The 27,843-nt window shown below is 40.3% G+C and overlaps 1 protein-coding gene across 1 annotated transcript in view; it reads left to right on the forward strand.

Moving 5' to 3' along the window:
- Positions 1–10,946: 10,946 nt before the first annotated feature.
- sntg2 (syntrophin, gamma 2) overlaps positions 10,947–27,843 on the forward strand; it is an 88,762-nt gene continuing 71,865 nt past the window's right edge. The window contains exon 1 of the mRNA XM_030045218.1: positions 10,947–11,227. Within this exon, the coding sequence (XP_029901078.1) occupies positions 11,159–11,227 (69 nt within the window). The 5' untranslated portion in view covers positions 10,947–11,158. The remainder of the gene's footprint in view (positions 11,228–27,843) is intronic.

The raw sequence follows: 27,843 nt of genomic DNA on the forward strand, positions 1-27,843 counted from the left end.
CAAATAAGCCAGTAAATTGGGTCTAAGTGTGAGACTGCAAGATCCAGTTCTTAGTCATTTATTTTAAGTTCCAGCAGAAATTCCTTTCACCCCATGTGGAGATCCACCCAGCAACCTCACCCCTTATCCAAAAAAACATGCTGTGCTCACTGCAGGGTTTTGTTAATATATTACACTCCCCATAATACTTCCCCAACAACTATAATCTTCACTGCTGTGATATGCCCCGTCACCATGGAGCAATGCTCCCCTTTTGGCTTCACGCTGTGGTTTTGCATTTTTGATGGTGCGTTGGCGGGGAAGGAGTGCATAGTGGCACTGTCAAGAGGAAGGAATCGGTAGGTTTGCTCTGTGATGTCTGCGGTGAGACTGCTGCAGTGTCACCCGAGGAAACCTCGACATCTCAGTGTGAGAGGATATCAGAGAGTTTTGTCGCGCGGCAGAGCATCACTTTTGACATTGATGTGTTGGCTGTTGCACCAGGCTCCTCTGCAGTGATCCTTAAACAATAATAACACTAATAATATTTTTTTCTCATTTCTGCATTTTGTTATTTCTGATCATTTTTAGTGCATGGACGAGATACATACTACCATCTGAAAGAGAAATGACCAGTAGATGGAGTCAAAAGCCAGTCCTCCTAGAAGCTAAACTCTTATCACATCCACTCCCTATAGCATACTGTCCTGCTTCTGAATTATGGAAAAGAAACAGAATGGAAAACATTAAAAAGTCATGAAGTGGCCAGAGATGTACTGAGGTTTAAATTGCCTTCCTCTGTAAGGTATGTCCTTCCTGGCCTTAGATCACACTGCAGCAGGACAATGTCTTCTGAGCACTCGGCTGTCCAGTCAACGTGTTTTGGAAAGCAATGACTGTGTGCAGCCCAGGTTCTGGGATACTGCTGCACATTAGGAGGGTGTCCAGCGCACCACCATAATGAAAAATAATTGTCATGTTAGACCGGCAGGGTTGTGACTGCAAGGGTGACGAGGATGAACATCTGAATGGGAGATGAAGGTGTCAAAGTGCCCTTGACAAAAGTCCTTCACCCAGCCTGCATCTGCGGAGCTGCTGCACGACTAAAGGTAGAAGAGTTTGGTTGTGTAAGTGCACACATATTCATCAAAATCGCCCCAGATAAAGGTAGGAAAAAAGTATTTCATCATGATCGTGAACTTGATGATCCTGCAGGTTTGAAAATAACATTTTCTGTCTATCCTATGTCCTGCTATTCCCCGTGGGTCTTTATTTAAATATTGTAATGGCTGTATCAGGCTGGGGAGAATATGGAAGTGGTCACGGAGAGGGCCGAGGCACAGCTCCTGCTACTCCATCTCCATCATATGACATGCCCGAACCCTTTTCACAGGCCAGAGGGGCATTTCCCATTCATTTAGTCTCTTTCAGAAAATCCCAATATAAGGATTTTTACATGCTGAACCAAAACCATCCTGCTGCTACCTGAATCGAGCTTCAAACCTCCCTTCAATTATCTATTCAGTATGCAGCCTACACCGGATTAATTTTGCAGCATTTCTAATATGCAGGTGATTAGATCATTAAAAGTACCTTATAAACTGATATCTTAAGGATAATGACTTCAGTAGTTTCTGTTCATGAGCTTTACTGTCATGTCAGCAATTTTTTTTTTTTTTTTTCATAAAGGTGTATTTTTCGAATAATAAATATTTCATCCTGGAGTAAACGTTTCCATTAGCAGGTACCTAATGATCTATAGAAAGTGAAGACAAGATAGCATTAAGAACGTTTAAAGGCTGTCTTCTGAGCCTTGCCTTGCGGGCTAAATGTGTCTGAGGGGGACAATAAAGATTTGATTTGATTTGAGCTGAATTAAATTGAATACCACAGAGTATAGTTAGGATGTGTAACAGCTAAAGCGTCTTACTAGCAATGAGAAGATTGAGATTTGAGCTGCGTTTTGATTGAGTTTCTAATTGCTTGTTCCACTTCATCAGCTTTACCTCGATTTAATAATTCGGTGTAACAATACGGCTGAAGTGTTCAAAGCAGAGGCTGGTAGTTAGTATAATGGCCCCCAAAAAAAGCCTTGCTGGCAGAATGGGGGCATAGATCCCGCTTCCTCTCAAATGCCACCATTTGAGCTAATTCCCCAGCTATGAAATGCTGCCACACGGAATAGATTAGAGGCTTCACTCCTCGGCTGTGACCTCCCTGACCACTATGTTTTCTGAACCTCTTTGCCATGAACATCTGCCACGGGCACAGCAGCTCTGTTATGTCTGTTAGCTCGAATATGGTGTTACTGTACTTCTGCCAAGGTAGCAGGTTGAATCTGGTTGCAGGCCATCAGCCAGACTTTTGAAGGCAGCTGTGTCTGACGGACGGGTGGTCTGCCAGCCTGATGTTCTCGGGGCCCCATTAGACTGTGTTCAGCTTTGTTGTGTTTCCACGGCTCCTCTCCCCTCACATCAGCTACGTCAGCCACTTTATCTGTGATCCATGAATTAAATGGATACTTTCCCCCATGTTGAAAATGTTGCTACTGCTTCACTCCCCCCCCCCCCCCCCCCCCCCCCCCCCCCCCCCCCCCCCCCCAACTGTTATGTAGGACAGGTGTGGTGCTTTCTTCCTCTCATTGTTACTGAGTGCTGGATACTGGCTGGATGCTCCAAATGCTAACTGTTAGCCCCCTGCCATTGAAGTGAACCTCCCCCCGGCTAACATTCATAAGAATAACACTTATGACACTGAGCCCTTATGTAGGATAGAGGGGAAGCACTTGGCGTCTTGTTATGCAAAGCACAATCTTGAGCTCAACACCAACAAAATGGCAGAAATTCTATACACAAACACTCCCAACCTGCTGGGAAGTCAACTCCGCTGTCATCATGGCGCAACCATCAACCAGTGTGCTTCACTGCTCAGTTAAAAGCTATGAAACTTATCAAAAATCCTTGTGTACAAATCAGCTATTCTTTACTGAGCAGTATATAATGAAAAACCAACTTTAAATCCTCGCAGTTCAGCTTTGGTTGTTAATCGCCTCAAAAGTTCCTCCATATGCATCTGCAGCATCTGTGTTTAGATGATAGGCCATCACGGCAGACTGCAGGTTTAATATGCAAACGTTTCTCAGAGGCAGAGCTGCTCTGAAGGCACAAATCACTGTGGGCTGAGCCAAAGACGCAAGGTGGCTCACTGGCAAAACTGAACGGCAAGGACTGAATTCTGGTCATGATTCGGTGGAAGAGCCTTCAAGAAATGCTAAAACGTTGCCAGTGCATATAATTTAATTGCAAATGAAGAAGACAGTGTGAGGAAGCCTCTTTGTTTCACTGTCTAAAAAAAAAAAATACACTGATGCCTGAGCCTAAATCCTGCATGTAGTGTTTAAACAGCTCCTGCTTTGCATCAGCATACGATGAAGTGGCTCAGCAGTACATTATCCAGGATGACATTCAGTTTTTTTTTTTTTTTTTTTTTTTTTTTTTAAAACATCTGACTTGTTGTATAGTTTGTTCAGTGACTCAAGGTTATTATGATTTATGTAGCCGGAGCAAGGATGCAGGGTGATTATTTTGGGACTGAGTTGAAAACATGATTACCCTTTCCACCAGGCCTTGTGCGCTGAGGCGCTGCTTACACTGCACAAATTACATGACAGCTACACATGTTGTTCAATTTCTGGCTCATGTCATTACATAAACATTTATCTTACATTGCTTACACTGCTTTTGTGAAAAGTAACCATGGTTTACAATGGCAAGAAAATGTGATAAAACCCATATCAAACAACAGTGAATTTCACATCAGGTTCAGTCACAATCTCTTTAATCAGTATATAAAAAAAAACGTCTTGGTGTGTTTGTTACTAAATTATTGAGAATTCACATAATGACATAAGTATATACATGTGTATATATATGGTACAAGGTCAACAAGACAGCTTTTTGAACACCTGAACAACTAAGTAAACTGGTGCCGGCAACAGCTCGATCTGAATCCTTTTAGACCTCAGAGCAGCGTTTGGGAGAAATCATGCAATTTTAATCAACTCACTTAAGCACTGGGTAGGTATCAGTGTCTCAGCAATGAGCCGCCTCATATCCTGCCTCTCTAATAGACTCCTCTCTGTTAGACAAGTCATCTGCTTCCCCCGCACACATGCGGCGTCCCACAGGGCTCAGTACCGGGCCCCATCCTTTTCTGCCTCGCCGTGCTCTCACTTGGCAACATCATTCATAAACATAACCTCTCTCTCTCTCTCTCTCCCTCCCTCTCTCTCCCCACTGCAACACAGACAATACCCAGTTATATATCCTGAAAAATCTGGCTATCCAAACAGCATAGGCTAACCACTCCTGAGAACTGCCTCATACATAGAGATACAGCTGCAGATGTCTCATGTTTTTGCAGCTAAGTGAAAAAGAAAAAAAGGGGGGAAAATCCCAACCACTCTTATTTGTTCATCCTTACACCAGAATTTTTTACAAGCTATTATCTATACTTTTGTTTTTAATCTTGATTAACTTATCATTTTAGTTTATTTATTTTTTATTTAATTGTATTAACATTTTACTATATGAAAAGACCAAACTGGAAAAAAGCTTTAGGTACCTCTCTGTTTTATTTCAGTTGATTTTTTTTTTTTTTTTTTTTTTTTTGACATTTTTGGTTCTGTTTTGTTTATTTTTAAGACATTAATTTTTACTTGTGTATGAAAATATGGCTAATTTTAATCTTAGTTAACTACAGATATTTAAAAGCAGTCCATGTTGAGGTTTCTCTGAACATTATGTATTCCATTTTGTATTGTGCTCTCACACCTTTAACTTCTTGCTTTGAGCCAAACCTCCCATTTGGGGAACAACAAAGTCTTGAGCTTGAACCATGAAAGCAGGAGGGTTGGATACACTCGAGATGAACAGTGAGGATGGAAAACAAGGGTGTGTCCAGCTGCAGTGCTGTGCTTTCATCCCCCCGCCACCGCTAGTTACTCAGGGAGTCAGGGACTCAATGCCAGGGATTACAACTGTCCGCAAAGTCCATCTGTGTTGTTAAGATTACTGTTTTGTGTAATTGGACAGTTTGTATTAGAGAGAGGCAGGAACGATGGGAGAGACAGAGGGGCAATGAGGTGCAACAAAGGTCCCAGACTCCATTTGAACCCAGTGCATGCCGGGTTCATGGTACACACATTAGCCAGCAGACCAGGATGGCATCCAAGCCATCTGTGCTGACAAACAACACTCAATTACGACAGTAGTGGTTGCTTTAGGTAGTCTACATGGTGGTGAAATATGCTCATTAGCTGCTCTGTGCTCTGCTAATTCACAATACTATCTCCTCATTCACCTCCACAGCGTGGCAAAACCAGTCCCAAAATAACACTCTTAGCACATAAATAATGTAAACAAAGTGGATTATGCCAAGATATATATATAAAAAAATCAAACCCAATAACCATTTTTGAGGAAATTAAATGCCTCTTTTATGTTGTTTGTATGAATTGGAAAGTAGATCCGGTGAGCAGCATTTGCAGGGAACTTCCGCATCATAAATTTGCAATAACCTGATGATACCTTCATAAACAATTATATCTACACGAAAAAGAGTTGTTGATTTTGATACTGACATTATCTGCTCTGTTTGCATTTATGTGCTAAAAAGTGTGAGCCGCTTTGCTGCACTATGGAGCTGAATGGAGAGATAGAACTACAGTATTGTGGATGAGCAGCCAAGGGAGGCACAAAGCAGCTAATGAGGAGGTTTCAATAACTATACATCCCAACACTCCACCAAAGTTCAATTTTGCTTTAAGCACCGAAGTGGTGTCAGAATTACAGAAATGTTATTTCTTCTGTTAAGATCATAGCTGCTGCGTTTGGTACAAGCCGAAGGTGTAGGAGATGTCTAGGATAGATGAAATAAAAGTGGTTTTCTCCAGATACAGAAGGACTTAAAAAAAAGCAAAAAATAAAAATGACTGAGTTCTTAAGATCCTTCTTAACTCCATTAAAACGAACTGTGCAACTCCCTGTTACGTGAGCATCAAAGGTTTGATCTGTTTCTTAGATGATACGCTGAATAGCTCTACTTCTCCTCCGATTTCTCTTTATTAAGTTGTAGAGAATTCTAAGACATCCAATGAGTTATTTCAGAAAATCATTCTTCAACAGTGGCAAGACTACCTGACCTTCTGGACGGCAGGCACAGCTACAGCTGAGAATTGTCAGTATAGCAGTGGAGAGAGATATTATGTGTGTAGATATTGTGGGCAAGAGGGAGAATGAGAGAAAAGGATGGAACCTTAAAATGAACCTTCAGGGACCCTGGCCTTGTATTGTCTGCGGAGGATTATGATGAACAGAGAAGATTCTATGAAAGAGATACGAGCTGAACCAATTTAGTGCAGTGTCCTCGATGCCAAGCCAGGAATTCAGCCACACAAAGGCTCCGCTAACATATACAGGGATTAAAACAGAGGTTTCACCTAAATTCACTCACATTAGAATGTCATTTGCAGGTGAAATAAGGCCAGCCTCCATTCAGTGCAAACCACATTGAAAGTTTTCACTGATGTAATTTGATTCCTAAAAGCCAGAGGTTGAATAGGTGCTGGGGGTGTAGGTGTGGCCTAAAAATGAGAAAGGACAATGTCTGATGACAGGATAAGAAGTAAAATACGAGGATAACTTTGTCAAGCGTCTGTCTCATCAAGGGAACGTGTGGACCGACGCACAAAAGGGTTCAAAACTGCTAAATTCAACAGAATTATCCTGTACTGATAAAGCTTAAATGGAGGTGTGATTTGTTCTCAGCCTTTTTGGTGAAGTTTAAACAGAGATAGGCCTAATGACTGAGTGCAGAAAAATCAGACTCTAGAACTGAATCTTCCTTTTATTGTATGGTATGTTCTCTATTCTCTCCTTAGGACCATAGTGTGTTCTCTGAGCCAGGGCACGGCTACAGGATTCAATTTATCTTCAGAAGCATCACTAAGAAGGCGGTGTCTGCCGAAACGTTGATCTTTAAAATAAAGAAATACTTCCCTCTCCTCCTTCTCACATCTATTCTGTAAGCCAGCACCTCTCCAAGTCAGGTATGTGCACCAACGTAATCCGAGGGACAGGTGCATCACAGTCTGTGGACTGGCACAGGTAAATCTTCCCTGTAACATCTGTCAGGTTTGCAGAGACTGAACAGTTTCTTTCTCCAGGGAAACGTGAAGAAGGCAACAGAAGTCAGAGAAGCTCCACACAATGCAATAATCAGACTAGATATTAATACGAGCTATATCTCCCATGGGTGAGGGAAAGCAGGGAGAGCAGTCCTGTTTGTTCTGAAGTCAGACAGCTTGTTTACAAGGTCTACATATTTTAAAGAAAGAACAAACATAGGTCATACTTTTTTTCCCCAATGCTTACAAGGGCAGAATTCACCCAATTATCTGAGGTTAGGCAATAAAACAGTTTGGGCATCATGTTTAAACTTTTCATTGTTGGAAATCTAATCAGCAACAGTTAAACATTTAGGCGTAGGGAAGCAAGTGGTCTGACAAGCGGTTTGACCTCGCCACCTTCAACGAAGGAGGAAGAGTTTTTCACGACCTCCTTCCTTAATTATACCGTCTACCCCAATAAATGCAAATGGCATTGTCAAAGTAAGTGTACACACATGTGGGTACGCCTCTCTAAACAAAACTTTCGACACAATTTATTTAGAAGTTCACTGTGTAAATAAAAATGTGACCTATTTTAAGTGAAAGCATTTTCACCCAGTCATGTGCGCCACCACCAAAGCAAGAACACTGTGGAATGTCATCATTTCACATGTACGGTATCCCTGTATAGATTCTCTAATGACAGAAATGTGATGGTACTTATGCCAAAAGTAATCAGTAAGATATCCCTAACTACACTAAATGTAGTCCAAACTGTAACCCTAACCTGGTCTGTGGGCAAAAAGAACCTTTGCTCACAACAATGTCCATTTTTGACCAATCAATACATTTATTATACTCAGTTCTACTAACGTTGGCCAAAACTCACTGTCTCAGATGGAATGACCTCAAGATTCAAAGGCTTATTTGAGGGTTTAAGGCTTTTTTTTTTTTTTTTTTTGCCATTTTCAATGTGACAAGCTGGATGTGCTGCATGCACCGTTAGCCTCACAAAGTATGAAACTGTCACAGTCCACATTCTTGAAGCTTGCTTTACTAATCAAAAGAATGTATTTCTCTGCTTTTTTGCACTATATGTGGCTCTGTCAGTTGCCTTGTGGTAAGACACATTAGCAGATGTGACTACAATCTTGGCGGGTTAACTGAAGACACAGGTAACCCTAAAACATTTGGCATTTGGCCCGTATCTTGACCCTAAGAATGTAGGTCACACAGATGGTTTTTAACCGTCAAAGTCATTGTAAAAAGCAAGTGTGGAGTCAGAACTTTGGGTGTTTATGGCGTCGAATGACACAATAAATTCCAGAAAGTGTTTCTTGTGATTTCTGGCAGAACATGTCCCCATTCACCAGTCGGCTTTCAGTGAGCATGGAGGTGACTGGACTTGACCGAGAGGCATTATGATTATTTTACTTTTTACAATTCTGTGTCCTTAAAACCCTGAAGCATGGCCAAAACCTTACAAATTAATAAATAAAAAATGTTCCCACTTTTTTAAAAATTGTAAACACTTTCCACCTTTGAGCAGCCAGTGTGTACTTCTCTGCTGTGTTTTTAGCCTGTGCCACTTTTCCGGAAATGAAGATTTATTCATGGGCTACCTGGAAGAGAAGAATTTTACTGAAATGACCCTGTCACCAGTGGACATTCTCATAGATGATCTGTTCTATTCCTTTTCTCAAGGGTACAACAGCAAAATTGGAATCCTCTCTGCATGGTAGAAGTTGTCAATAATGCATGTGCAATACCGCATGTATGACCAACACACTATTCTGCTGTTATGACTGGCATACATCTTACACATTACACACTGCCATGTGGAGCAATGTGCATTTTCTGACAGAAAGGACACAAGGACAACAGTGAGAGATGTATTAAAATAATAGATCACATCAACAGTGCAAATATAGCTGTTCAAGAAAGAGATTCAAACGAGAGGAGCTAAAGAACCATTTTTCTGGCTGGAGGCCTTGTGAAAAGGCAAGGGGAAAGAGAGCATTCAAGTGCTGGTTGGATTATTGACTTTCCCACCAGGGAGCACCATCTGAACACCTCCTCCACCTCGGACGATCAAGCCAGGGAAATTGGAATCCTTGATTCAACATGAATTAGAGATACTCATAAAGTGGTGTGATGACAACTGAATCCTGAATGTGAGAAAAGATAGAGGCACTGTTGTTTGACCTGCGAGGCTGTCAGTGAAGATGAGCTTGCAGGCACCGATAGTGACGCCGTCTCCCAGGTATGCTCTATAGGTATATGGGAGTCCATACTGTCAGCTCTCGTTGACAGGTGATGCTTCAGGCTGCAGGACAGATTGTATTTCTTCCATAAACTGAGCGTTTTTGGAGTAAAGAGGAAGCGCATGCTGCTTTTTGTCATGCTCTACTAGGAAGCATTAGCAGACACTGTATCACAGCTTGGTTTGGTAATCTGTCTGTAGAAATAAAATCCAACAGAAGACACCTGGAGCAGGAAGCTCTGAAGGTTGTAGAAGTCAGACAGCACCCACCCCTTCAGGCCGTCTCGGAGGAGTCAGTGGTCAGATGGGCTCAGAAAATCATCTCTGACCCATCTCATGTCCTCGCAGAATATGACCTGCTCCCCTCAGGCGAGCATTTTAGCTTTCCAAAACGCAGGTTAAGCTGCTATGAAAATTCATTTGTGCCCCCGTATCTATTAAGGTCTGAGCCAGCCAAGGTAATACCTGAGCTGTGGATGTGGGCATGCCGGACTGTCTGTGTGGTTTACACTGAGGCTGTTTGCTTGTATTGCAGCATAGAATCTGTCTGTATGTTAAAGCCTGCTATGTTTGTTTTAACAGGGGTAGTGCTGATTCCAAGACAGTTTTATCTCAGTGGACAATAAAGATTTTTCCTTGTTTAATCTTACGACTTGGTTCTATTGCTGCTGCCACCACTACAACAACAACTACTAATAGTGTGAGTTGTATGGCACACTTAACATACACTGACATAACTGATTTACTAAAAACAAAGACAATATACTGAAAAATCAATGACTACATACTAAAAACAATGTCTGAAAAAACTTAATAAACATTACAAAAATCAAAGTCAAACAGTTGGCATAATGGTGGCAAGTAATAAATGTATATACCACCTAAAGTGCAGTAAGTGAGGCAGATTTCAACTGGTGATTCTCATGTTATTGTGAGTTTATAATATAGAACAATAAACAGATAATACATCACAAATACTACATGGAAATTAACATTTACATACACATACATATACATAGTATCTATGGGTATAGGTATATATACATATATGTACAGATCTATCTATCTATCTATACAGTGTGCATGTGCTTATGTATGCATGTACATATATGTATATAATATACATATGTACATGCATACATACAGTTTATAATATATCAAACTAATAGTAAAATATAAATTCCAGAGCTAAAGTGCAGTGAATTAGTCCAGAATGCCATGTCTGTTAATCTACTGCCACTATTACTGCCACAACACCTACTATTAAGTACCACTAATTAATAATAATGATGATACTTTGGTTATTGGAAAATGAATACTGTGTCATTACCAATAAGTGATATGGTTGCAGTCCACCCGCTCCCAAGATAAAGTGAATGGGTTAATGTCTTGTGCTTTGACGCAGTAATGGTTAATGGGAGGAGAGGCAGCAGGTGGAGAAACAACATGCAGACTGATGAGCAGCAGCCCGGATGCGGAGGACACAGTCTTCTGACAGATACGGCGCAAACGGCACTCTGAAAAACCAACGGCCCCTCGTTCTCCGCCTGCAGCCGCCAGCATTACAGGGATTGTGGGACGCGGTCACTGTTGACATAGCATGATGATAGAAACGTAGGAATGTTTTCTCCGACTACCTCCGCCGCTGAACGGGACGACGGTGACTAACACAAACAGTGAATTGCTGGATAAATGACTTGTGAAACTCTCGTGGAAGTCGTTGGGCAGAGCCACCGGTTTTATGGGAAATGAACGTGGCCGGGAAACTGCAACCTGAACTGATTGAGCGACCTGCCAGTCTTTTGGTTCCAACTTCGGTAAGTAAACCCTTTACATTTATTTTGTGGAAAATAAACCTTGTAAGAGGCCAGTTTCCTTTATGGACAGTGCTGTGTTATTTTTCCAGGCTATGACACTCGTAGCCGAGATAGGTGCCGGCTACTCTTTGATGTAGAAAATTTAAAATATGCGAATTCCATGAAAAAAATCGGTCAATTTAATGTTGCCTTGCTTATTGACAAAGATACATTCCTGGGTTAAGGTGAAGTAACACGTTTTCTAAATCACTATACACCTTGGTTCAATTCGGCATACATCCAGTACAACAAGCAGCACTTATTTCAGCAAAATATCAACTTTTATAACTGGTTGGCAATTTTTCTCCCCCCTAAATAACGTTACGCCGTGGAGGGCGGTAGCGAGCATTGAGCGTCAGTCTAAAAGTTAAGACTGATTTATATGGAAATAAACTGCTGCTTGGTGGAGAGAGTGTATGCCGAATTTTCCAGAATAATGTGATGGTTACTAAAATGTCTGAAGTCTTGTTTTATCCAAAATATTCAAGTTTGTCGACCAGCGAGGGAACATGAAACTGTCAGATTTTTGAGTTCGGTGAGATGCTCCTTCCGTACGAGAGAGGAGGTCGCGTAGCTTTTTACAGCCACATAGAAAAATACCCCTTTGACTTTAACCTTTATGTTCTTATTCGAGGTCAGTGAAATATGAACACACAAGAGGTTTTTAATTGCTTAATAATATCAAATGGCATGGACCTCTGTATAGCTATATTCCAAATACTATGTGGCTTTTTTTATACTCCAGAGACAAATGGTTAGTATAAAAAATGTCACTCATGTATTGTCTGTGAACATTTTACTTAGGTGGCATTGTGTAAATTATGTTGTTTTTAGTAATTTAATTAAATGGGAGATTAGATTAATGTAGGATATATTAGTATAATATACTGAGCATATCAAATGGAATCAATTTTGAACAAGAAAACAGTGATTTTTGACATTTCAAATGCCACATTTGGCCATTAATATTTCAGATGTCTCATTTGGTCATACACTGCATGACAAATAAATGACTGTGTTCCCTGCATTGGATTTAGTCATGCAAAATAATCTAGATTGGATGGAAAGAAAGTGTTTACTTGTCCCATTTCAAGTCCCCTATAATTTGCATGTGATGATGATGATGATGACGATGACTACGATGATGTTGATGATGATGATGATGATTTGTCTTATCTGATTGCCTGCATGTTTCCATAAGTGACTGGATGTTCCTTGGGACAGTCTTAAGTTTTTATACTAGGCTACTACTGCCACTACTAATTTATTAATTTAGCTTTTTTAAAGGGGTGATTATTGGAGAAATAAAATGAAACAGACAAATAAGCAAAACAAAACTGTTTATAGAAGTGTTTTTAGGCAGTGAAAAAGAAAAAAAAGATGATACTGATTTTGCAAGTCTAAGTCCCCCCAGGCAGTTTGTTCCACTGTCCAGGAGCTCTGGCAGCACAAAGCCCCGTCACCTTTAGTATTTAGCTTGGAGTTTATAACTGTCAGAAGTGCTTTGTTGGAGTATCTCAGGCTCAAATGCGATTAAAAGCTCTGAAATATAGCTGGGGGCAAGACCATGTAGGTCTAATGCCTTAAAGCCAATCAGGAAACTCCAAAAATCAATCCTAAAACCAACAGGCAACCAGAGAGGAGATGCCAGGACGGGCGTAATATGGCCCCATCTCTTTGATTTGTTCAAGAGGCGTGCAGCTGCATTTTGCACCAACAGCAGATGGTGGAGTGATTCTTGACTGAAACCAGAATAGACAGAGTTGCAACAGTCTAAACGAGAAGATATGAGTGGAGTACTTCCTCTGTAAATGAAATACAGTTGTGGTAATTTGGGCGATATTTCTTGCTTTGTGCCATATCAGTCGCTGTTTGGGCGTTTTCACACCTACCTTGTTTAGTCCACTTGAAGCGGACTCTGGAGTGTTTTTCCCTCTTGGTGCGGTTCGTTTGAGCAGGTGTGAAACCAGCAAAACATGCTTAAGTACGTTCAGACTGACAAGTATGACAAAATGCAGTGCACTTTGAGTTCCCAGATGGTTCACTCATAACGGTTGAAAAGCTGAGTGTGGAACGCTGGACACTGCTCATGCTCAACGGCCGCCATGTTGGCTACAGAGCGGAAGAGGAGGGCTGAAAGCTGTTGTACTCGTCTGACTCTTGATGTCACTTAACGAGAGAAAGTTGCCATGTAGAGTCCCAATATGTGGTTCCGTGGAAATTTGCTCTGATGTTTTTGGAGTTGCCATACAACTTTTAACGTAGCCATCTAGCCTTGGTACAGATTAAAAGCCATATTAACAAATAGCATGACAAATACATTAAGAACAAGAGCAGTGCTTTTGTTTAGAAGACAGGATGCGCAACGTCTTTTTCAGCCTATTTCTAGCGAACATGATGCAGCTGCTGTTGACCTCTGACCTCACCTGTCTGACCCTAGTCTCTGGCGGGGTTGTGAGTTTGTGTTTCTTAGTACAGCAATGGAATTTTTTTTACATATTGGATGGTTATTTTGGCTTATTGGCTAAGTAAAGGGTTAGGATTAGGTTTAGGTTAGAGGTAAGGTTAGGGTCAGGCATAACTTAGTCATGTTGCAATGTGCAGTTATGGAAAGAATGGAGCGATAAGGAAATATGTTGGTAAATACCCCAAACAAGCAGTTCAATAATGAAGAAAAAGCTTCTGATGGTGCTGACAGTACTCCATGTCCATGTTGGAGACCGTAGTGGCAAAAAAACTTTTCACCCTGGCAACATTTGTCAGACCCTGAGCAATCAGCTTATGGCTCCCTCTGTTAATGCATTTTGGTTTGTTTGAATCCTCTGGTGTTTAAAATCAAATTAAACCAAATGAAGAATGCAACAAAGTATCATCTATTCCGCTGATTCAAACCACGGCAAATGCTCTGTGGGTGTGGAAATGCCCTGAGTTGTGTTTAAAGTTGAGGTTCTTGTGTTACAAATGTTTTAAATTATATAACCAGCACTTCCAAAGCATCTGGACTAGCATCCTTTAGTTTTAGATTACATTAAGGCTGAATTACAGTGTTTTTTTTTTTTTTTTTTTTTTGCTTGATATTTTCTCTTGCAGTGGTGGTAATTTCTTTATTGTGGTGGTGCACCACTGCTAAATGAATACAAAGGAAACACTGATGAATGTGTAAATTACCTCCCTGAAGGTAGCACAAGATAAAAGAAATCTACTTCTAGAAATGTTTTGCAAAAAGGAGGAAACAAGACCAAATCATACTTTTTATTTAGCTGAAAGTGGAGGTCAGGATCAGCTATTGTACCCAGAATTCTAGCAGCAGGTTTTACATTCTTAGGCAGACTACGAAGATAACCCCGACACAGGTCAATGGACCAAACAGAGCAGTCTCAGATTCATCTTCATTTTCCTGAGGGAATTTCGGTGACATGCAGGACTTGATCTTAGTAAACAAGTGTCAAGGCTGGTTAAGCTCGTTGAGTCCTTACATGTTGATTTAAAGGTCACATAGAGCTGTGTATTATCTGTGTAACAGTGGAACAAAAACACTTAAAAATTACACTTACAAATGAGAATAACAGAGGACCCAGTAGTGATCTTTAGGGGATGCCATGAGGGAAATAGATTAAAATGATGCATACCCTGCCATAACAGAGAGGGCTGTGTTTATGACATGATGTGCACCATTTAAAGGCAACATCAGTTATACAGAATGTTTTTAAGACAGTTGAGTTTGATGGCATGGTCTACTTGTCGTGTGATATGCAGTGACAGGATCAAGTAAAATTAGCATCAGCAGCATGGAGGTCATGGTGACTCGTGACCTTTAGTGGGCCAGTTTCAGTTACATTATCAGTAAAGAAAGACCAAAGCTGGTTGGCCAAGCCCTTCTCTCAAGATAAAAAGGGTAGCATGGAAATTGGCGTAAAGTAGCTTTGCTTTTTCTCCTCACTTTGAAATGACTTTGGGTCCCAGCTAGGGTTCTGCATTTCTGGTCTGTGGCTGAAATGATACGTATCTCAATATGCTGCCAGCGATCTGATACATTAAAGATACATAAGCAGCAACTATCAATGGTATACAGTATGATTCACCCCCAGTCACGATGCAGTGCATCTGCTCTGTAATGTAACATAATAGTCGGGGAGCCAAAGTCTCAAAAATGGGTTGAACCTGACATGGTCTGCCATACTTTTTATTTGTGTTTTTTCTGTTAACTTTGATCCTAAGAAACAATAATTGGAGGGTCTGCTCTGCTGGAAATATCGCGAAAAAAAATTGTGGCCATTTTAGTGTACTAGTAGAGCATGAACGCCGCTGTTACAGGCATACATTTGGGATGAGGAATCATCAGAAATATACTTGCTTTAAGACTGTTGTGGTCGTTTCAGTTAATTACCATTCTTTGCCAAAAAGACCTTCCAGTATTCACTAAAGTCACTGTCACTTACCACAGATGATGATGAGCAGCTTTGAAATCCGTCAGTTACCGTCGGTTGGTTGTGTGTGTAAGTGTGCCATGATGCTTAATAACCAGCATGTTTTTCAGAATTTTGAGGTGTCTAAAATTCCATTGAAGTTCGGTGCCTGTTGATCGCCAACTAGTAGTTAAATCACCACAGATCCAATGATTTTGGTTGGATTTTTATCATTTTTTTCTGTGGAATGAGTATACAGTTTGTTGAAAAGAATGGCATATTGACTGATGTCATAACTTGGTGAAATAATTGATTGCCAATGAAGTAAAGATGAAAATATTGGAAAAAAGTGAGAAAACGCCTAATTTGTTTGCATTAAATTGATGCAAAATAATTAAGAAATGTGTTTTAAGAGTTATTTTTTCAGTGGATGTTGTCAGCACATGTGTTCTCTGTATCTGGAATGCATTGATTGACAGCCTACCCAACCCACTGAGGATTTGAGGGAAAAAATCGTTTTTAACATTTTTCTGATAAAAAATACAGGGTGCATACACTAAAATGGCCACAATTTTTTTTCGCGATATTTCCAGCAGAGCAGACCCTCCAATTATTGGTCCTTAGGGTCAAAGTTAACAGAAAAAACACAAATAAAAAGTATGGCAGACCATGTCAGGTTCAACCCAATTTATTGAGCTTTTGAGACTTTGGCTCCCCGACTATAATGTAGGAGACATAGTCCATAATATCAAATTATTGGACACGTCATGTTTCTAAATAAAGGCATAGAACATCTAATAATTAAATGGATCTAGATGCATCTCGATTTCATCCCAAAATTGTATCTATTCACGGCTGCTCCCTCAATGTATTCGCATCATATCTGTGTGTGTGCGTCTATTGATACAAATTGGTTAATCTTCCAATCCCTAGTCCCAACTTCAGCAATGTAGGTGCTCGTATTTTTGTCATGCAACCACACCCCTGTGTGTCTGGTTTGCCTGTGAACTTGGAGTAGACGAGGAGGCCACATCTTATGAGGTGTGTGCTATCCATCTCAGAATGTCCATGGACTTAAGCTGGAACTTGACAGCAAAACTGTGTTTTTGTGCAGTAATCCTACTTATAACATAATGAATTCTAAATTGAAAAAATGACTTTTGACTCATAACAAAAGCAGCATACTTCACTTATAAAATCAATGTTCCATCAGTAAAAGGTAAATTCTTAAAAATTGAATGAGTAGAACCAGCGTGGGCCTTTGGTTCACAGCAAATCAGACTATTTCTGGCTGGTTCACCTTGTCAAGGCGACAGCTGTAAACGTTCGATTGTCCCAGCAAATCCTCCCTCATAGTTGCTCCTCGCGCTGCAGCTAACAGATGCACAGAAAAGAGAAGAGGCAGAATGCATTTACAGCCTGGAAATACCGTGAATATTTTATTTTCAAGCAAGAAAATAGTCGAAACATAACAGCAATTTTCATCAGCCTGCAGTGCCACTTCTTTCAGCATCAAGACTTCACCTTCAACCTCAAAAAACAGTGCCTTGTCTTTTTGTTGGGCTATTGCTCATTATCCTAAGCTAGATTCACTAAGTTACTTTGACAATGTGGCACATTTGAGTTAAGGTAGCAATAATGCTGAATCTCTCTCCGGTTAGGTCTTATATCCTGTCATGAAACTTTATTGACATCTAGTGACAGTGAATTGCAGGTCGTCTGTAAATGATTGTAAAACAAATTCAGATTTAGCAAATTGTTTTACTTTACTTTCAGCCACTTTTTGAAAGGTGCTACCCTGATATTTATGAAAAACACAGTATTCTAAAAGTAAACTATAGCTTAAGTTGCTTTGAGTAATGGAATGGAATACATGACGGATTAGCCTACGTTTTGGAGTGTGCATTCAGTAATCTGTAATGGAATATATATAAAAATTACCTTCCCAACCCTGACCATAATGTGGTCTCTTGAAACTAAAATTTTAAGCAGCCAAGAGGCTAACCACATCTCTGAAACATCCTTGTTGAGTAAATATCACAAATCTTTAGTATGGCATTCAGCAGTAGGCCCATATATGTTATTGCTTACCTTTTTGCTCCTGCTGAACAACTAGCAGCTTTTTTTCTTCTGCCCTTGCAATAAAGTCTTGAATTGTACACACTTACGTAATACAAAGGATTTGTTAAAATTTCAAAACTGGATTTCTGAGCCTCAAGGCTTGCAAATTTGCAGCTGATCTCTGCTTTGAGTGTGTTCAGTTTTCACAACATATCCCACTCTCCGTTTGCTACTGACTGATAAGTCCTAAAGTAAGAAAACTTTTCCTGTCTTATTTGTCTTACTTGTGTTTACAACGCTTACACTCAGTTGTTGCAGTTGAGTTCAGTTGTTCCTGTTTTCTAAGTCTGACAAATCTGAAGACCAGATTATCTAATTTTAAGGCTTTCAAAGTATTAAAATGAATGTACTAAATACTATAATACTACTAAATATGTTCACTCATAAACAAGCAGGTTTTGCCAACATTATTTTTTTTATTTTGGTTTTTAAATCAGTCTTAAATTAAAAAAGGCCTGAAAAAAGTTTTGAATTTGTTTTTCTGATATCTGCAGATATTTCTGAATAGTTTAATGATTAATCATCACTGATAAATTAGTCAGAGGTGCTGGGGAGGTGTGCTGTTCCTCTCCTGCTGGTATAAGTGTCTCCGTAAGCTCACTAGGTGGCCAGTGAAACCTCCTCTTACATCCACTGTACTCTTTTTTGCTGTTGCTCTGGCACAGTGGGTGTACATCATCTCATTTCATAAGAAAAGTGAAAGAATTAAGTGTCACAGTGTGTATAAGTAGAACAATAGACATTTGAGATGGAAAATGAAAAGGAACACAGTAGTGAGTGGAATAACAAACAAATGTTGTCTTTTTAAACTTTTTAAACTTTGAAATTCACTAGATTACTCATTTATTTAAAAAGTCATGAATGCTAATGGGTTTGGCTACTTACCATCTCTTAATTGTTTTATGAACAGTATGCTAATCATGTAATTTAAATATTGATGTAATTAACTGGTTTGTATTAATTTTACTGCATTTATTAATTAACTATTAGTCAAGGAGCAAGATGGGTTAAATTCTTATCCTTTTCTGTGTACTGTATAGTATGCATGTTCTCTCTGTGTTGGCATTAATAATTAAACATTGAGCTATTCCATAATTATTGCTGCAGCACAGTCCAGGCTCTGTTATGTGCATTATGTGCTGGCCATGAAACTGCTTTTTCCCCTCATGTGTCTGGTAGCACTGGCAAGGCACTGTTACTCTGTTAGCCAGCTAACCACTGTGGGGGACAGGCTCATGTTCCCATTCAAAAAAGTCTCTTAACATGTTGAAGAAACAAACAGGGCTGCCTGTACACAGGATTAACAGGTACAGACCTTGCTAATGAGCAAATATCAGCAAAGGAGCAAATATAATTGAGGAAAGACCAGATTAGCCTATTTCTACTATTTCTTATTCTGCACCATACTAAAGTGTTTTTAATCAGAGTATTTTAACCTGCTCGCACCCACACCTCCACACACCAGCTTGCCCTGCACCACTTTCTTCTGTTTCTTTCTCCCTGTATGTGTCTGCTCTGTTGACTTTCCTCATCAGCAGTGTGTTTTATACTTATAACTTACTGATGATGAGGGGGGATGTGAGACTGTGGCACTAGAAATTACAGGTTATACATTGATGGGAAACCCTTAATTGGTCAAATTGTACTTGGGCAGCTGTTAATAACGTGTGTGGAACACAGTGGATATGGCCTTAAGTTAAAAGGAGCAGTCTTGACAATGTGAGTCAATATGTTGTACAATAGTGACAGAAAAAAATGTACATTGATGGAATAATTCCATAGACAACCTATTAGGCTATGCACTGACTTTTTGGGAATATGACCTCTTGGTCAACTAGCTAAGTATTTTGTGAAGAGCAGCTGGTGCAAATGCAGTAACATTTGAGAAGACGCCATTGCACATCTTTAAAGGGATAGGCTACTTCATCCATAATTTTTGTATCAAGTACTGACCGTGTGCTGACTTCACTCCGAGATGAACAAAGTTTTGCTCACAAGCCTTCAATCATAATTTTATGATTTTACAACCACAAAATGTTGGCTATGCTGAATCCTGTCTGCTCAGTCTTTGCAGCAAGAGTTGAGTTAAAATATGTGTGGTTGGGAAGTGTTGAGCATGTGACTGGATACCAAAGACATGGATTGTACAGCATGACCATTGTGAACTTTTTAAACACAACTTTTGTTATTGTTTTGCTAGTAAAATCCTAAAATAACAGCCCCATTTTTTTTTTTTTTTTTTTTTCGGTTGGATCAGAGATCGCTTGCGCTTTTGGAAAATGAGTGTACCATGAAAGCTTGTGAGTGAAACTTTCTTTGTCAAGGACTGAAGGCAGCAGATGGTCAGTATCATATTAAAAAATGATGTGTTATGGGTGAAGTATGCCTTTTAGATTGTTGAAGTTGTGTAAATGCACTTTTGAACTGCAGCCTGCTGGAGATAGAGAGGGATAGAAAGAGATAGCATGCTATTTGGTAATGAATAATCTGATCACAAAGTGTGTTCCTGGTCTGCAGTCAACTTGTAATAGAACCAGAAAATATAGCAAGCACAAGCCAAAGCTATCTCAATTACAAATGGGTTGAAATGGCAGTATAGTTGTCAAAAAAAATGTCAGGAGAGGAAAAAAAAACTTGGTATGCCCCTTTTCAAAGGCATATAAAAAATAAGTGACATAAATGTCATATAAAACATGCAAGCCCCTGTGGTCAAAAGCCTGAAGGCTTCTGTTGGCAGGAGCTGCACAAGCATAATTATACCCCAGTGGAGTGTGAAAGTTGATGCTCTTGCATCCAGGAAGTCAATCAGGCTTAATATTTTAACCAAATTACTCCTGTTGGAGCATGCACATGTGTTCTTAAACCTTTCATTTCCCAGTGCTACACAGGTGACTTTAAGGGAAAAAAATAACGATCAGGCTTTGTATTCTGAAATTGAATTTCAATGAGGAACAATGGAGCTAGCCGGAGTGCTAAAGAGTGCTTCTGGTATGTGTTTTAAGGTTCCTTTCAAGATTATGTCCCATACAATTTTCACTTTTCCTCCTGTGGTTGCAGTCAGACTCCTGAACATGATGAAGAATATTGTGACTTATTTAGTTACAGTGAGCCCAATGACGGAGTGCATAAACATGGCCATTACTGTTTCACGCTCCCAAAATCTCCTCCTTACATTGCGTGAAATTGTTTGCAATGGTGTTCAAAAGAAGTATGTCTAGATAAGAATTCCTTTCAGACCTTCTGTAGTTTAATTTTTATCCATATGGAGGTTGTTGGTAGGATACAGTTTGAAACACCCTGGGGAATTGTAAATAAGGCCAAAGGGCAGACTCCAGTGTATCATAGATAAGTCTATTTTAAAATTACAATTAATCTTTGTTTGGCATACAGCAATACATATACAATACATTATATACACAATGATATTCCATTATTCTTGTAACTTTTTAGCCACATAGCCACTCATTAAAGCCCTAATTAGACTGTGTTTTAAACTCTAGAATGAGAATTACTGGTGTTGGTCGATGAAAGATGTTAGATTTGATATGTTTATGAAACCATATGAAACTATTTTTGCTGTCACTACTTCGAACCTTCCTTGAAATGTTTCCTTAGCAAATAAAAGGAAGCTCATCTTCTGCATTATTAATACCAGCAGCCTTTCATTAGCATTTTTATTTTGATTCAAGGCAGGAAACATATGCATTTTAATGTCCAATTCATTTCCAAGTGAGGTATAAGAAATCTACCTCGTCCCTCATCAGTTGATACTGTATCACTGCACGTGTGTCACTGCCTGTGCTAGCTCGGCAGACAAAGACAGCTGCACTAAGAAAAAAAAACAAAAAACACTCAAAATAATAAACCTAGCTGCTGCTTCTAACTGAGAAATCCCCTTGAAATAGGAATGAAAGAATGTTTGGCAACATAAACTGCCCCAGATTAATTCCACCCAAAACTGCAGCAACCCCAACTTATTCCTCCCGTAGTATCACCAAAACAGGCCCCTTAACCGCCCACACTGTCCCCTCCACCGCCGGCTTTTTCAGCACAATGTTCAAAATGTATTCATTTGTTATTTGATTTCGTTTGTGAGACAGAAACACACACACACACACTCTCTTTCTGTGTGTGTGTGTGTGTGAGAGAGAGAGAGAGAGAGAGAGAGAGAGAGAGAGAGAGAGAGAGAGAGAGAGAGAGAGAGAGAGAGACAGACAAGACCCACATCAAACGTGCAAAGAGATTTCTAGAAATGTGTGCAGCTTATCAGATTATCATTACTGCTAATCACTTCAGCAAACATGGACAATATGTTGATCCTACATGCATTAACCTCATATTGTAAATTGGAGGGACTTGGGGGTGACCATCACACTGTCAATGCAGTTATTTTAGCATTAAAACTCTGTGAGCCATGCCTGTTCAAACAAGGAATATACAGAGAGGGAGGACGCATCACACAGTTTTGATTCACCAGGGAGAAGTGAGTGGAAAATTGAAGCAGGATGAATGCAGAACATAAAATAACACATTCAAGTCAGTTTTGTGCATAGTGAAATAGCTACATCTGGGCTACAATTAGATTAGAAGTTATTGACCTTCTGGGATATTACACATTTCATAGTATTTCTGAATACAGTTCAGCTACTTCAGGCAGGCACAATGCAACTAAAATACAGTGTTGAGGCTGCCGATCTTCTTGTTGATCCCATTTATCTGCAAAGATTATAACTTATATCAGCTGTATGTTGTTCCTTTTGTCTGCCAGCCAGCCAAGTCCACAGAACTACAATGGAAAAAAGTCATTTGACTTTTTCTGTGTTATCCTGATGGGTTAAGTGCCGTGTTAAAATGTGTACTGTATTTTAATTTATCAACTCAGCCCTACTGGCACCTCCAAACAATGGTGATTCACATGCAACATGTATTTAAGTATTGTTTAAATTCCCTATTTCTCAAACATAAATATATAAATAAGTAAGTAAGTAGGTAAATAAATTTACTAAAAAAGACCAGTAGTTTGTCACCCACAGTATTTTTTGTCACGTTTGCATTCTGCCCCATTCAGATTCTTTAAAAATAAATTAATAAATAATAAATATCCTGGAAACGGGAAAAAAAGATAAAATGGTCGTTAAAATGGGCTGAAATAGACTTAGGTGTCCATGAATATACACTAGCCTATATTATGTACTATGTGTGAGATTTGACAAGATGGATTGTTTAACAGCAGAAAACAAGAAGTGAACTCATTTTTTTTTTTTCAGGCATTCACATTTCATTGGATAATCACATTGAAAAGAGACAGGAAGGAGAGTGCGTGGGCAGTGACTCACAACAAAGGTCTTCGGCCAGATTCAAACCAGGACATTTTGTGTCCATTGTCTGTGTTGCCGCCAACTGAGCCAGCAGGGCGCTGTTCTTACAGAGAACAGATGAAAAGCAGCAACAGTCTTTTGGCAGCAAGAAAAAATGAAGTTTATATCTATACCAATCACTTCAGCTTTCGTCTAATTTATTGACAGTGTTTATTCCAAGCCATAGCATTTAATTTGACTAGAGCTGAAACAATGCCTTACCGACTGCAGCAACTACAAGGAACTTTTATTTTGTATTGATTTTGGCGGCCCCTGTGGACAAAAGCGGTAGTGTTTCGCAGAATGAAGACTGCATTTCCTATGAGCACCACTGCCTCATGTCAAATTCCTTGATCTGGCCTTGCTGTGAAAGCAAGTAGAAGAAAGATGTCAACATAGCTGAGGAGACACGTCTGTTTTGATCCTGCACCATGGCTGACTGAAGCAAACCCTCCAAAGTTTGGCTTAGCTTCACTGAAAAATATAATGACACAGCAAAATTCAACACCTGCAGTAAGGATATTCTATGCAAGAGAGGAAGGAGGAAAAAAAACAGCAACATTTTTGGATTAGGGGCTAACTAGCTCTGAGGCTAGCGCAGCATTACACAACCAGCTGGGTGACAGGTCGGTCCGGATGGCGGGCAGAGGAGCTAAACATGGCCGAGGCAAGTGACAGCAAAGGCAGGGAGGACAAGACGCGGAGCTGGAGGCAGAGTGGAGGTAAATACAGAGGAGCAGGTTAACTGTGACCCGGGGTCAGTAAACACGGTGATATGTAGAACTAGACTTTATAAAGTTTCTGAAGAAACTTTGATGTGCTTGCCTTGCGAGCGCCTGGACATGCGCTAAATCAGCAGCCCTGTGCTGTTTATGGGCTGTGTAGTGTTGTGGCTCTTGCCCAGGCAGGGAGTTGAACCCTGGTCTCCTGCATGGCAGGCAGAGATACTATCCACTGTGCTACTGGGGCTTGTGTGGGCGGAGCCAGAAATGAGGCTCTATGAAGCACACAGCATGAGTGACAGTGCTGCTTCTGTGAAAAATCACCTAAACGTAGTGGTCAAACTACTGCTTTGTTCTCAATGACAGTAAGTCCGAGCAGAAAATAAAAGGTATCATGAGAAAGGCAAGGCTTTGGGCTTTCAAACTGTGTCAAAATTATTTTCCAACTCCCATAAATGCCCACCTTAGAGCGAGTTGGAAAAGTGTGTCCTTCTGCTTCTCTCCTGAGACTTTGCATTCCAGATATAATGGGAGTCTATGGGGGAGAGAGCTGGCACTCCTGCCTCGTTAAGGGTCACAGTTTAAAAAGTTGAAGCTACTTTGCTTTTGTATTTGCATTTTTCAAAGCACAACTATTTTTCCTACAATTTGATCCCAAATTTATGCATGTGGAGTGAAAATTGTGGCCAGGAGAGCAAGTTTAAGACAAAAGTTTTAGGCGAATTTTAAGGGCTGCTCCACTCTAGCCCTCAGGAATGCCACTCTAGCTCACGCAATACACACTCATTCAAAAGTCAGAGGCGGCTCAAAAATAACTCCAAACTTAAACTGTGTTTTATGGCAAACTAAAGCAGACCTGAAAAATTGAAGGTGACACACATAAAGGTGGACATCTGCTGAGTCATTTAAGCTTTGAATGGAGTCTGTGAGCCAAAGAATGAGGGAGCTGTGAGGCTTTGAAAATGCATGAGTGTCTGCCGATTTCCCATTCTTTTTCTATGAGGGCAAAATCGTGATTTAAATCATGAATTATGAGAAATCGCAAAGTCTGATCGGTTTGAAAATTGACACACCGATTCTTCTCCACAAGATGCACATTTTTTGTATTTGGTGCGTGGACGCAGGTTCAAAGCTCTGGGCCCGGGAGCCTTCCAAAGTTTTGGCCATTCATTTCGGATGGCCGAAATTTTCAGGAAAATTGGAATTTTGAGAATTCCGTGGGTCGGATTCCTTATAAAAGTAATAGCACACTTCTCCCAATGGGGCCGCACATTTTCCCAATTCATTGTGTGGGCCTAAAACCAAAGCTGTAGGAGGAGTAGCGCGCCGAAAAAAAGGTGGAATAATAAAAATAACTAGAGGATTGTGCAGTTTCTGGGGAAACTGCGTGGGCAAGCTGGAAGCGTAACCGCGGCGCACGGTTTCCGAGCAGAAAATAAAATGTATCATGAGAAAGGTAACGCTTTGGGCTTTCAAACGGTGTCAAAATTATTTTCCAACTCCCAAAAATGCCAGAGAAACGGCAAGTTGAAAACGTGTGTGTTTCTGCTTCTCTCCCGAGACTTTGCATTTCAGATATAATGGGAGTCTATGGGGGAGAGAGCTTGCACTCCTGCCTCGTTAAGGGTCACAGTTTAAAAAGTTGAAGCTACTTTGCTTTTGTATTTACATTTTTCAAAGCACAACTATTTTTCCTACAATTTGATGCCAAATTTATGCATGTGGAGTGAAAATTGTGGCCAGCAGAGCAAGTTAAAGACAAAAGTTTTAGGCGAATTTTCAGGGCTGCTCCACTCTAGCCGCTCAGGAATGCCAAGAATGCCACTCTAGCTCAACTCCATTAGTGTGTATTGCGTCTGGAATTCCAACTTCAAACCGGAATTGCAGAAAAACGGGATGTCGGATCGGTCTGAAAATCGAAACCCTGCTTCTTCTCAATAAGACGCACGTTTTTCGTATTTGGTGCGTGGACGCAGGTCCAAAGCTGTGGGCCCTGGAGCCTTCCAAAGTTTTGGCCATTCATTTCCTATGGCCGAAATTTTCAGGAAAATGGGAATTTTGGGAATTCCGTAAGTCGGATTCCTTAGAAAAGTAATAGCACACTATTCCCAATCGGGCCGCACATTTTCCCAATTCATTGTGTGGGCCTAAAATGAAAGCTGTAGGAGGAGTTACGGTCCAAAAAACGTACGGAATAATAAATAAAGAAAGAAAGAAATAAAGAAATAAAGAAAGAAATAGTAGGAATAACATAAGTGTGCAAGCTGCAGCTTGCCCACTAACTAGAGGATTGTGCAGTTTCTGGGGAAACTGCGTGGGCAAGCTGGAAGCGTAACCGCGGCGCGCGGTTTCCGAGCAGAAAATAAAATGTATCATGAGAAAGGTAACGCTTTGGGCTTTCAAACGGTGTCAAAATTATTTTCCAACTCCCAAAAATGCCCGAGAAACGGCGAGTTGAAAACGTGCGTGTTTCTGCTTCTCTCCCGAGACTTTGCATTCCAGATATAATGGGAGTCTATGGGGGAGAGAGCTGGCACTCCTGCCTCGTTAAGGGTCACAGTTTAAAAAGTTGAAGCTACTTTGCTTTTGTATTTACATTTTTCAAAGCACAACTATTTTTCCTACAATTTGATGCCAAATTTATGCATGTGGAGTGAAAATTGTGGCCAGGAGAGCAAGTTAAAGACAAACGTTTTAGGCGAATTTTCAGGGCTGCTCCACTCTAGCCGCTCAGGAATGCCAAGAATGCCACTCTAGCTCAACTCCATTAGTGTGTATTGCGTCTGGAATTCCAACTTCAAACCGGAATTGTGGGAAAACGGAATGTCGGATCGGTCTGAAAATCGAAACCCTGCTTCTTCTCCACAAGACGCACGTTTTTCGTATTTGGTGCGTGGACGCAGGTCCAAAGCTGTGGGCCCTGGAGCCTTGCAAAGTTTTGGCCATTCATTTCCTATGGCCGAAATTTTCAGGAAAATGGGAATTTTGGGAATTCCGTAAGTCGGATTCCTTAGAAAAGTAATAGCACACTATTCCCAATCGGGCCGCACATTTTCCCAATTCATTGTGTGGGCCTAAAACGAAAGCTGTAGGAGGAGTTACGGTCCAAAAAAACGGACCTATAAATAAAGAAATAAAGAAATAGTAGGAATAACATAAGTGTGCAAGCTGCAGCTTGCCCACTAATAAAAAGATTAAATATGCAAGACTTTAAGATGTGTTGCCTTTTCAAGGCAAGCACATAATAACTTTAGAAATCACCAGTCCTCTTGCTGATGGCGTCGGTTGCTGGTTACTATTAGGTCAGCATTAAATTGAGTCTGTTTTATAACCAGTTTAAGTTGCGTTAACATCATTAATTCATTAATCATTAATCTTCAATGACTGTTAATTCTGTAAATGCACTGATTATCGTGAATCAGAAGCCCAAGACAAACTGCATACCACACAACCTCATTCGTTATGTCCAAACATCTGTCCATCCATTTTCCATGCCCAGATGTTCCTGTTTGGAGCCAGCAGTGGAAGTCCAGTGTTTGTCCAGTGTTACTGCTGTGTTTCACCTGTGATTAAATCGACCGGGTGGCTTGCTCAGCCACACTCAAACTGGCATGCGGACAAGCCAGTGGACTTTTTTCACAGCAGCAACTTTGACATGAAATAGCAGGATAAACACAGGTGTTACTCATGACATTAATCAAGGCTGTGTTCCATGTCAGTGTAGCAGAGTGTTTCCAGAGAGCCAGCAGGAACAGCAGCAGGATCCTGGCTCTGCTGGACCTGCATGGCACACAACATTAATTAATGTCCTTGGGAACACCTGTGTTTACCCTGCTGTTCATGTCAAAATGGCTGATGTGAAAAGGGTCTATTTTCATAAATTCAGAAAAAACTTTTCAAATTGATTCAAATAAATAATGTACTGTTAGATTTTTTTTTTTTTTTTTTTTTCACAGAAATACTGTAATGGA

Source organism: Myripristis murdjan, chromosome 22 (genome assembly GCF_902150065.1).
Source record: "Myripristis murdjan chromosome 22, fMyrMur1.1, whole genome shotgun sequence".
NCBI lineage: Eukaryota > Metazoa > Chordata > Actinopteri > Holocentriformes > Holocentridae > Myripristis > Myripristis murdjan.